This window comes from Rhinatrema bivittatum, chromosome 2 (assembly GCF_901001135.1).
Source record: "Rhinatrema bivittatum chromosome 2, aRhiBiv1.1, whole genome shotgun sequence".
In the NCBI taxonomy this organism is placed as follows: domain Eukaryota; kingdom Metazoa; phylum Chordata; class Amphibia; order Gymnophiona; family Rhinatrematidae; genus Rhinatrema; species Rhinatrema bivittatum.
This window is the reverse complement of record NC_042616.1, coordinates 623,583,388-623,596,173: the sequence shown is the minus strand read 5'-3', so window position 1 is coordinate 623,596,173 and position 12,786 is coordinate 623,583,388. Positions and strand designations below refer to the sequence as shown.

General features: G+C 45.0%; 1 protein-coding gene across 2 annotated transcripts in view; it reads left to right on the top strand.

Moving 5' to 3' along the window:
- Positions 1-12,786, top strand: part of PRKDC (protein kinase, DNA-activated, catalytic subunit) — a 683,602-nt gene that overhangs the window by 101,148 nt on the left and 569,668 nt on the right. For both annotated transcript variants that reach the window (XM_029591248.1, XM_029591249.1), the window contains exon 12: positions 9,982-10,146. In XM_029591248.1, coding sequence (XP_029447108.1) covers positions 9,982-10,146 — 165 coding nt within the window. The remainder of the gene's footprint in view (positions 1-9,981; positions 10,147-12,786) is intronic.

Genomic DNA, 12,786 nt, shown 5'->3' with positions numbered 1-12,786 from the left:
AGGCCATGGACAAACTTTACCCTTTGCCGGAGGACGCGCTAGAGCTCCTCCGACTCCCAAAGGTGGATTCGGCAGTGTCAGCTGTCACGAAGAGGTCTACCATCCCGGTCACGGGAGCGACAGCCCTCCGGGATATTCAAGACCGTACGTTGGAGGTTCAACTCAAAATATTTTTGAGGTTTCTGCCCTAGGGGTGCGTGCCGCCAGTTGCACAAATTTTGCTATGCGTGCTAGTCTGCGCTGGACTCAAGTCCTGCAGGCGAATGCGGGTCTCTCTTCAGAGGAGGCTTCCCAAGCTGACAGATTGGAGGCGGCCATTGCCTATGGCGCGGATGCATTCCATGATCTTTTGCGCACCTCAGCTAGGTCCATGGTGGCAGCGGGTGTCGGCACGTCGTCTCCTTTGGCTGCGCAATTGGGCAGCGGATGGCTCTTCCAAGGCTCACCTCGGGGCTTTGCCTTTTAAGGGGACATTGCTGTTCGGCAAGGAGTTGGACGATTTGATGGTTTACCTGGGGGAGAACCGAGCGTTTAAGCTGCCGGAGGATAGGACCCGGTCGAGATTTTCCTTTTCAGGCAGAGCCCGGTTCAGGGGGCCCAGGAAGTCTAGGCCACAAAGATCCTCTGGACCCTAGGCCGTCTTCCTCTCGGTACACCCAGTGGCAGCAGTCCTTTCGGGGCAAACGTTTTGGCCGGCAAGGAGGGGCCCCGTCGGGTGCGGGGTCCAAGCCTTCGCAATGAAGTTCGGCCGGCCCATCCCTCGTCGCGTCCTCGGCACGCTGTTCCAAACGTGGGGACGCGTCTATCCTTATTCCTCGAGGAATGGGCCAGCGTGACATCGGATCAATGGGTCCTCGACGTGATAAAACATGGCTACGAGTTAGATTTGGCTCGCATCCCAACGGACAAATTCCTGGTCTCACCCTGCAAGGATCCCAAGAAGAAGGCGGCGGTGCTAGATACCATCCAAAGACTAGAAAGACTGGGAGCCATCTCGCCGGTTCCGGCCGCTCAGTACGGCAAGGGCCGGTACTCCATTTACTTCTTAGTCCCCAAGAGAGACGGCACTTTCCGCCCAATTCTGGATCTGTAAGGAGTCAACAGATGCCTTCGAGTCCCTCACTTCAAAATGGAGACCATTCGGTCAGTGATCGCGTCAGTGCGTCCCGGCGAATTCCTGGCGTCCCTAGATCTCACAGAAGCATACCTTCATGTGGAAATTCAACCAGCGTTTCAGCGGTTTCTGAGGTTTGGCATTCTGGGCAGGCACTTCCAGTTCCGGGCGCTTCCGTTCGGCCTGGCGACAGCGCCTCGGACATTCACGAAAGTGATGGTGGTCGTGGCGGCGCAGTTGCGGCGGGAAGGCCTGCTGGTTCACCCTTACCTCGACGATTGGCTGAGCCGGGCGAAGTCTCAGAGTCTGTGTCGGCAGGCGGTGGCCAGGGTGTTACAGCTCTTGCAGTCCCTGGGCTGGGTGGTCAACTTCAACAAGAGTTATCTCGAACCCTCTCAGTCCTTGGAATATCTTGGAGCCCTGTTCGACACGTAGCGAGGCAGTGTGATTCTCTCGCAGGACCGGATATGCAAACTGCAGTCTCAGGTGCTACGTTTTTTGTCGCTACACCGGCCACGAGTCTGCGATTACCTGACGGTTCTGGGGTCTATGGCATCCAAGCTGGCGTTAGTCCCTTGGGCGTTCGCTCATCTATGGCCGCTGCAGTCCTCATTGCTTTCCCGCTGGAAACCGGTTTCCGAGGATTTCTATCTACCTCTACCTCTCGAGGGGCAGGCGCGATCCAGCCTGAGCTGGAAGTCGGTTCAGGGTCTGTGGTCAGAGTCGCAGACCCGGTGGTCTATCAACCGGCTGGAGACCAGAGCGGTCCGTCTGGCGCTGCAAGCTTTTCTACCCCTCGTGCGCGGACAGGCGGTCCGGGTATGGTCGGACAACGCTACCACCGTGGCTTACATCAATCGCCAGGGAGGGACAAGAAGTCCTCTAGTGGCGGAGGAGGCGCGGCTCTTGATGCTCTGGGCAGAACGGCATCTCAGCCATCTCGTGGCTTCCCACATAGTGGGAATCGACAACGTCCAGGCGGATTTTCTCAGTCGTCACCGCTTGGATCCCGGAGAGTGGGAGTTGGCGGTCGAGGCGTTTCTCTTCATTCGCCGGACTTGGGGAATGCCCCACATGGATCTGATGGCCACCTGGCACGACGCGAAGGCTCCGCGATTTTACAGTCGACGTCGCGAAAGGGGAGCAGAAGGAGTCGACGCGTTGGTGCTTCCCTGGCCGGTGGATGTGCTTCTCTATGTGTTCCCACCGTGGCCCATGATCGGAAAGATCCTACGGCGCATAGAATTGCATCCATCCAATGTGATCATGGTGGCGCCGGAGTGGCCACGCCATCCGTGGTTTGCGGACCTGGTCCAGCTGTCAGTGGCCGCACCCCTTCGTCTACAGGGATTCCCGGGGTTCCTTCGTCAGGGCCCCGTCTGTTTGGAGGATGTGGCTCACTTTTGTCTCGCAGCATGGTTTTTGAGAGGTATCGGTTGAAGAGAAAAGGCTATTCGGATGCGGTCGTTGCTACGTTGCTGAGATCCAGAAAACAGTCTACGTCCCTAGCTTATGTTCGGGTCTGGGTAGTTTTTGAGGAATGGTGCATGGAGTGGGGCCTAGACCCCACTTCCGCTTCTATTCCCGATATTCTGGCTTTTTTTTTTTCCAGGCGGGGCTCGCCGAAGGTTTAGCGTGTAATTCCCTTCGGGTTCAAGTGGCGGCGCTTGGCTGTTTGCGTGGTAAGGTCCGGGGGATCTCTCTGGCTCTCCACCCGGATATCTCCCGTTTTCTTAGGGGGGCTAAGCACCTCCGTCCTCCGTTGCGGCCCCCTTGCCCGTCTTGGAACCTCAACTGGGTACTCTCAGCCTTATGCTCAGTGCCGTTTTGAGCCCCTGAAACGTTCTACGCTCAAGGATTTCACCTTGAAGACCGTATTCCTAGTGGCGAGTGCATCGGCCCGTCGTGTTTTCAGAATTACAGGCGTTGTCCTGTAGGGAGACCTTCTTGCGCATCTCCGATTCGGTGGTCTCCTTGCGGACGGTTACCTCCTTCCTTCCTAAGGTCGTGTCGTCGTTCCATTTGAATCAGTCAATTGAACTTCCCGCTTTCTCGGTTGCGGAGTCTTCGGACCCGAAAACAAAAGACTTGAGAAAACTAGATGTGCGGAGGTCCCGGCTTCGCTATCTGGAGGTTACTAATCCGTTTCGGGTGACGGATCATCTGTTTGTGTTAACTTCGGGTCCAAAGAAAGGTGCTGCGGCATCCCGCACGACAATTGCCCGTTGGCTCAAGGAAGCCATTGGTTCTGCGTACATTCTGCGCGGAAAATCGCCGCCGGTGGGTCTTCGGGCTCATTCGACACGCTTTGCAGGGCGGATACCTGGAAGTCGTTGCATACCTTCATTAAACATTGCCGGTTGGATGTTCAGGCTACTGAAGCTGGGGGTTTTGGAGAGAGGGTACTCCGAGCGGGACTCTCTGCTTCCCACCCTCGGTAAGTTAGCTCTGGTACATCCCAGGTGTCCTGGACTGATCCTGGTACGTACAGGGAAAGGAAAATTAGTTTCTTACCTGATAATTTTCGTTCCTGTAGTACCAAGGATCAGTCCAGGATCCCGCCCGCAGTGTTGCGTTATAGTAACGGAGAGTCCGCTCATTATTGTGTTTTTCAGTACGCTGATCCATTCGCTCTCCCGGTTGGGGAGTCTGGTTCCTGTAGGGGTGTTGGTTTTCTTTTCCCTACCAAGTTGTATGGTTAGCTATGGTTGCCTTTTGGCTTTTGTCTACTTTGACATTACGTATGACTGAGGGGCTGTGACTGGCACAGGGGCATATATGCTCCGCCCACAAGTTTTAGTCTGTCTCCATCTACTGGTGCGGAGTCACAACCCAGGTGTCCTGGACTGATCCTTGGTACTACAGGAACGAAAATTATCAGGTAAGAAACTAATTTTCCTATTTATATTCAGACAACTACAAACAAGGACTGAATTGCACAGGCTGGGTAAAGAAGCGTGGGAGTAGCTTGCTTATTACGGTGGTTACTACCCCAAACCAATTAGCTAGATACTTCACTTAGATGCAGCTCCAGCACTGCTATCTACATCGATGGCGGGGGTGGAAGGAAAATAGAACCAAAAAGTTACTTAAAAGGGACAAGAGTAACAGATAAGTATGGAAAAATGTGTGAAAGCTTACTGGGCAGACTGGATGGACCATTTGGTCATCTTCTGCCATCATTTCTATGTTTCTATGTTTCAGCTTTGCTCTCGCCTCACAGTTTTTGTAAGTGATTTTTTTCTAGAACTGCAGCTGTTTTCTTTCTTTAACCTTACAGTAGTTTTATGTTTTTCTTTTTCTTCTTTCCTCTGTCTGCCAGCTGCATGTCAGGCCTTAGTCGCTGTGCAGTCTGGCAGAATCTATTTCCACCCTTATTAATAAAAAAAACCCCCAAAAAAGCCTGCACTTGCAGTTTAGGAGTTCCATGTCATTTCACCAATCGATCGGTACCGATGGAGGTTGATAGTGCCGACATCAAGGCCCACACTATTTCCGTGTGTGTGTAAGGGGGGGGGGGGAACTAATCTTTCCCACATTCAAAGAAACTAGTCTCCGTGGGCAGGAGCCCAGTATTTTATTTATTTAAACATTTTTGTATACCGGCATTAGTTGTGGACATCATATCGGTTTACAATAAACAGGTTACGCTTGGAAATTACATTTTAACAGGGAAGTCAAACTGGGAGAGGGGATAGTGAAAGATAGCTGAGAAAGGATAGGATAACAAAACATGGTTCCTCAAGATGAGGAAAGGAGTAGAAGTATTGTGGTCTACTTTGGCACGGAGGGTTAGCTTTTTATTCTGGTAGGCTTGGTTGAATAACCATGTTTTTAATATTATGATTTAGTATGATGTAGCTTCCCCTCCTGTTTGCCGGTGATGGTGCGTGTAGTCTCCTTGTGAGAGAGAGGGAGAGCAGGATCCTAGGCAAGTAGCTTGCACCATTGATCTGACACATCGATGTCAGGAACCAGGACTGCCATTGAGCACCATGATAACCCTTGACGTTGTCGTTGTGCCAGAACACTCTTGATGCCATCAAGGTGCGTGATCGCCCTCGATGCTGTAAGAGCCTTCTGTGCCGTAGGCATCTGTGGATGTGGAGTCTCGATGCACTAGTCATCTAGTGCCTTGGGCCTTGATGTGGCAGAGTAGTTGCACCAATCTCTAGTGTCAGGGACTAGGGGTGCCATGGTCCCCCTTGATGCCATCGGAGCCACTCTCAATGCCGTCGATGCTTTCGACGCACCCGATCCCATCGAGGTGTGTGAGTGGCCTCCATGCTATCAAGGTGCTTGGCCTCAAGGCCTCAACTGCCCTTGGTGCCATCGAGGTGCTTGACCTTGAGGCCGTGGCTACCCTCTGGGCCGTCGCAGTGTATGGCCTCGATGCCATCAAGATGCAGGGCTGCCATGAAGGCCATCGAGTGGTTTGGCCACCAATGCCTTTCATTGCTTCTCTCGTCAATGGTCAATTACAACCAATAAGGCACTGGAATCACCATTGAGCACCCTGGTCATCCCCAAGGCCATCGACTGCTGGGACTCTTTGTAGAACCCAACTCTTTTCCCATCTAGACCCCTTTGTGGGTCGGCTGCCTCACAGGCAAAAGGAAGAGGAGGAGGTGCTTTCAGCATGGTGAGGTTTCCTGTTTTGTCCTGCTAGGACAGCCTATAGTTTGGGATTCACCCATGTATGAGGACTACCATCCTGTTTGTCCTTGGAGAAAGCAGAGTTACTAACCTGTAACAGGTGTTCTCTGAGGATAGCAGGATGTTAGTCCTTATGAAAGCCACAAGCCTCCCTTGGGAGTTGGTTTCTCCATGTATTAGCTATATTACTGACCGAGGGGACTCTGCCTAGGTGGCAGGGTGATGACTACAGCTGCATATGCTCAGTAGGGCATGTTTGAATGTTCTAGATTCTTTGAGATCAAAGTTCCATGCCGGGCTCTATCCAATGATGTCACCCATGTGTGAGGACTAAGATCCTGCTGTTCTCTGAACACTGGTTACAGGTAAGCAACTCTGCTTTATCCTTGTTGTTCAGGGTATGATTGGATCCCACTTACTCGTTCTCGTCTCAGAGCTCACCGATAATTTAAATGACACTTTGTCCTTTTAATTCTTGCTCTAACACATTAATGAAGTTCCTCAGGGAAGATGTCTGTGCCTTTGTTTCGAAATTGAGTAACTGTATCCCTAGCAGAATATCTACCTGGTCTACTTAAAATGACTTCTGTCAGTCCAATATTAAGAGAGCCCAATTTAGCCCCTGCCCCCCCCCCCCCCTGTGATTTAGGGAATTACCGCCCTATTTCATCTCTCCCTTTCTTGCCTTGAAGCATTAAGAATGTCTTTTTATATCAATTTCAGGATTGTATTTACAATCACAACATTCTTGATGATTTCCCAGCTGACTTTTGCCCTGCACATAACACTAAAACTTTGCTTCTTTCCAGTTTTGATGTGTTCAGATGGGGTTTTGAAACCGGGAGATTCTTAATTATATGCCCTGTTATCATATTGTTGCTTAAAGTTATGCTCCTAAATGTCAGTTCCCTTATCTTTCCCTTTTTTTCCTTCTTCCTAGTTATAGCCCCCCCCCCCCATTTCCACCAGTTCCGTGTTTCATTGTAAAGCCTGTTGCTGCATTTCGTTTATTGTTAACCGATGAGATGTTCCCGACGTACATCGGTATATAAAAACTATTAAATAAATAAAACGTGTTCATGTTTTACTAGATGTTTTCATTGTATTTGATACTTTAATTCAGAGTTTAAAAAATGTACTCTTCAGTACGACTTTAACCTGAAGACATAAGGATAATAAATCTATCTGAATGCAGAGGTTACCCACCTGCATGGAAATCGGAATACTCAGTCCATCAAAATGTAAACTGAACAGAAGATCTAAAATAGGGAATCTTGCTAATAAAATTATTTTTTCACTGTTTAGGGTAAGCAATTAGAACAAATCCAGCTCTTGATAGCATTAAGACAGTGTGTTAGTCTAATTGGCGCATCTGTATCTGATATTGCGAATGGAACATAGAACTGGATGTTGTAAGCAGAAAGCCATAGCCCACCCCCAAACTGGCATGTAACTAATATAATAGATATACAAAAATTTGAACACTTGCTGAGAATACTGAACTTTGGGCAGTGCCAGTCTGTAAAGTGAAGAGAGGGGACATTAAGTTTTCCAGGGTAATATGTTGAAAATGGTCATGAAGAAGAGGAGAACCACAACAGGATCACAATGGATATGCATGAATTATGTAACCTAGCAAGCAAAATGTAGTGTTATCACTACATTAGGTTATTGCAACATACGTGTTGGTCTCTATCTTTGCACATTGAAGACTCCACAAGCAGTTTAGCACATGGCTGTTAGGATTTACGGGCACTCAACTTTGAGACCACATAACACCTGTTTTATTTAAGTTTCATTAGCTTCAAGTCGCTCAGCAGGTAAAGTTTTTTTTTTTTTAAATCATCACCTTGTATCTACTGAGAGTGACTCTTGCAGAAATCCCAGAATCTCTGTTAATTGATGCAAACTGGATTGGGATAGTTTATCAGGCTCAAAATCTGGTATTTTGGATTCTTTTTTGTCCTTTTTACCTCAGATTAACAATGTAGTGAAAGTATCATATTTTAAGTTACGAATGTTGTGGCAACTAAACCCTTTCCTGTCCCATGCAGATCTAAGAACTGTATTATGTTTATTGGTTATCTTAGCAGTAGATTACTTTAATGCATTATATGCAGGCCTGCCTCTGTCTGCCCTTTGTCATACAAATGGTGCAAAATTCTGCAGCTTGGGTTGCGACTATTGTTTCTTTAAGGCCACACATGATGCCAATGCTACACTGGCTACCTATTATATAGGCTCATTTGTTTGGCTTTGAAGAGCCTGGGTGCCCATTGAGATCCTTCTTTTGAACAGTATAGACTTTGATTCTCTGTGGTGGGCCCTACTTGATGGAATGCTCTTCCTGATGAACTATGGTCAGAAACTTCCTTGTTAAGATTTAGGAAGTTGTTAAAAACGTGTCCTGGTTAGAGATCAGTCAGGACCACCATAGTCAGAACAATGATTGACATTGACCATTGAGTTAGTTTTACTGCTATGAGATGTTATTCATGCATTATATATTATTCTGATATTTTATGTTGATGCTATGTTTTGTTTTACAATTTATTATGTTTGTCTTTTTATGTATGTTTTGTCTAATTGCCTAGAAGTGACAATACTGTAGTCTACAGATTTTTTAAATAAAAATAAAATGTCATCTTAGTATATAAGGCCTTAAACAATCTGTCCCCTAGATGTTTTAACTCTGTTTTAAAGGTAGGGTCAGTAACTTTAAAATGGGCGCGCCCATATAAACGTGTATATGGACGCACAGCAAGATGTGCTGCAACTTTATATCCTGTGCGCAGGTACACACACGTTATAAAATAGGCCTGGTGCATTTGTGTGCTCCACATTTTAAGCGGGTACACGCACAGCAGGGAAATGTTGGCTTTTAGATGCACAAGTGAGAATTTTATAACATGTGCACATCCAGGAAATAACCAGTTTGCCCAGACTATAGCTATGGCCTTAAGATCCTCCTGGTTCTTTAGCCTGCATTTCCCCCAGTTGAGGCAGACTCCTCAGGCAGTTCATATATGGATAAATATAATTTTATTACGACTTACACCTCATCTATAACAGAAGTAACTTTGCACTGAAATGTACCCGGACACACGCCCATGTGTGTAGCTATATGTGTGCATATCTCTTGTCCCTACCCTGGAACGGCCATGCCCTGTTAACATTCCACCCCTTTTTCCACCGATGTGAGATGTGCATTCATCAGTATTTGTGTGCGTATGTGGTAGGTTTATAAAATCAAGTGGCCGTGCACATGTGCTAGATGGACATGCATCTCCTGGATTTGGCATGCATATCACTTTGAAAATTCATCCAATATTGTCCATCCCATACACTAAGGTTATCTCTTCAGAACCTTTTTAGATGTTTCCTCTGTAAAGTAAATCTGTCTTGCCAAATCCTGTGGTCACGTATTGTGTGTAGCTGGCTCCTGCCTATGGCATTCCCTGTCCAATGCTCATAGAGCCGAAACCTCGTTAATTAGTTTTAGAAACTTTTAAAGGTATAATTCTTTCCTTTTCAGAACAGTTGAGGTGTAGGTAGTATGGAATCCTTGACAATTCCACTTGGTCACTGTATCCGTCCTAATTGTGGTTTGAGGGTTTAAGATAGGCAACACAAACTGTAATATTGATGTCAGCTTTGTTTATTTGGTGCTGTGATGTTTATCATTGATCTTATGCTTTATTATCTGACAAAAACTATGGACAGTGCAGGATAGACACTTTAAAAAAAATAGATGTAGTCAAGAAGAAAACAATTAACTTGGAGACGCCTTCTGAGCTTATATAGGGAAGCAAGAATTAGGTTTAGATGTAGACTGTGGTGATAGAATTAAGCTAGCTGTGAGTCTGGCAGGCTGAAGTACAGTAATAACAGTCACAGCAGAAATGCCATCCCTCATATAGCCCGATCTGTCTGTCTAGGCTAAAGAACCAGGGGGATCTTAAGGCCCTGGTTTGGGCAACTGCCACAATAGTGTTAGTAATTATTTAGATTATTAAGTTTTATGGTATAGGAAGGGAGGGGTTCTGTGTATGAACTAAATGTTCATCTACCCAAGGTGGTGGAGTACAGTGGAGGAGGATATGGAGTGATATCCTACAGGTGATCATGCTCTTTCCACAACGTGTATATATGTTCCTGTTCTAGTATAATAATCTTGCTGCTAAATTTTTTTTTTGTTTGTTTCATTGTAGCCCTGTAAAGCTATAAATGCAAAGGATGTTGATTTCATGTATATTGAGCTTATTCAGCGCTGCAAACAAATGTATCTTACTGAGGCTGACACAGAAGATGACAATGTGTATCAGCTACCACATTTTCTCCAGTCAATTGCATCTGTTATAAGTCACATGGATACGGTAAGTGAAACCCTGAAAAAACGTAATTAATACATTTTATGCTGTGAGCATCAGCACAGTTTGAGTGACTAGAGAAAATGATCAGAGGGATACTGGAGATCCAAAATTAAGGTGTGAATAAATTAGCACCTTTCCGACCAACCCATAATTCCTGATGGCTGAGGTCTTCCTTGGCCTAGGGTTTAGGTTTGCATTGAACATTGCGAAAAATGTATAGTGGTAGCATGTTGAGACTTAATTGTTTTGGTAGACTTCATTAATAAAAAATAAAAGTATTCTTTTGCATGCCCTGTTTACTTGTGTAGTAGCAGACCATACTTTAATGCAAATATCTGATGTCCTTTGACAGTTAATTAACATGTATATATGTATGTTAGTTCCAAATATCCTGCTCTGGTTGAAGTGGCTCTGCCCTCCTTCAGGGTGTGCAGTCTTTTGTGTTTGTTTATGCCACAGATTGGGAGGGATGAGGTCTAGGCTACATGCATATTAAAGCGTATTGATCCTAGCTCCAATATTTAATGTTTGCATTTATATAGTGCCTTAATGTTAGGATGCTTTAAAAACAATTGCATATAGATACAACAGGTCTCTTTCCGAAAGAGTTTACTATCTAAATAGGTACATGAAACAACAGGAAATATGACTTGACCAGGAGTGTCAGTTGGAGAAGCAGGATTTGAACCTTGGTCTCCTGGTTCATAGGCCATTACTTTAACTACTAAGCCAAGCCCTCTCAAATCTGTAGATTTGGGAAGTGATGTTGGAGAGGGATCTGCAAATGCAACTTTTTTTTATTTTCAAACTCACCGGATAATTTTCAAACTCACTGGATAATTTACCCGAAAATAGATGCAATGAAATAGCTAGATGTTTTAATGATAACATTGAGAACCTGCGGACCAAAATATCTGACACCCAAACAAGAAATTAAAATGTGTAAGAGAGACGTAACACTATGGTCCAAATTCGACGAAATAACCAACAACCAGGTCGAGAACATGATCAAACAACTAAATCCCGCCCCTCACCAAGTAGATTCACTACCCGTAGTGGAAATCATTGCTCCAATGTTTACAAAAATTATAAACTACTCCCTAGAAGAAGGGTTACTACCAGACACACTGAAAGGAGCAATCATCAAACCAATACTTAAGAAGAAAAACATGGACCCCCTAATTCTAGCAAACTACAGACCAGTATCAAACTTACCTCTAATGGCTAAAAATTGAAAAAACAGTACAAAAACAACTAGCAGAGCACTTAGATAATAACAACATCCTTTACTCTTCACAGCACGGCTTCCATAAGCACTATAGCACTGAAACACTCCTACTCGCACTAACAGATAATAAGAGGTTTTGACAGCAGAAAACAGTATATTCTGATATTACTAGATTTATCAGCAGCATTTGACACTGTTAACCACAAAATACTAATTAAAAGGCTCGAAGAAATAGGACTACAAGACAAAACAATCACATGGTTCAGATCATTTCTAAAGAACAGAACTTTTCAGGTTCAAATTAAAAACACTCTATCCGAAAAGATCACCCTAAAAACAGGAGTCCCACAAGGATCAGCACGATCTGCTACGCTGTTTAATATATATCTACTTCCACTATGCCATCTCCTCGCCGGACTTGGAATCATACACTACATCTATGCTGATGACATCCATTTAATCTTACCTATAGATGAAACTATTGAAAAAACAATAGGTTTAGCCATGATGTATCTGGACATAATAAAGCAACTACTAAACCAAATGGAGCTGATAATCAACATAGACAAAACCGAATTCATACACTTAGAAAGGAAAAGCATGAAGATCACACAAACTCCAATAATTCTCAAAAACAACCAACAAATTGATTTAGCCGAGAAAGTTCGCAATCTAGGAGTAATAATTGACACTGAACTAAACCTAAAACAACACACATGAATAAAGGTAAAAGAAGGGTATGCTAAACTCATGATACTCAGAAAACTTAAACCATTACTAGCTCTGCCAAACTTCGTACTGTACTTCAATCACTGATATTCGCAAGCCTTGTAATGCCTTACTACTTGGCCTACCCTACACTACAGTAAGACCACTGCAAATTTTACAAAATGCTGCAACTCGAATTCTCACTGGAAAAAGCAAAAGAGATCACATAACAGATACACTTGCCTCCCTACATTGGCTACCCATAGAACAAAGAATACAGTTCAAAGCACTGTGCTTAATACACAAACTGATCCATGACGAAAAAGCAGAGTGGCTGAACACAGCACTTAGAGTACACGTTCCACACAGAAATTTAAGATCAGCAAACAAAGCACTTTTAACCAATCCATCTGTGAAAACAGCAAGACTTACCCAAGTTAGAGAACGTGCACTATCTCTAGCCGGCCCCACATTATGGAACTCCATGCCCCTTGACATAAGACTTCAGAGTAATCATAAACTTTTCAAAACACAACTGAAAACCTGGCTTTTCAATCAAGCTTTCAAGAAAGAGAATGACACAGGCAATTAAATAAGGATAAGCGACATAGAGCACACAGCGCTTAATTTCCTATTTTTAACTGTAGCCAACCATCAGGATGAATTGATACTAAACTCAATTCCCCATGTGAATTTCTTTAAATGTA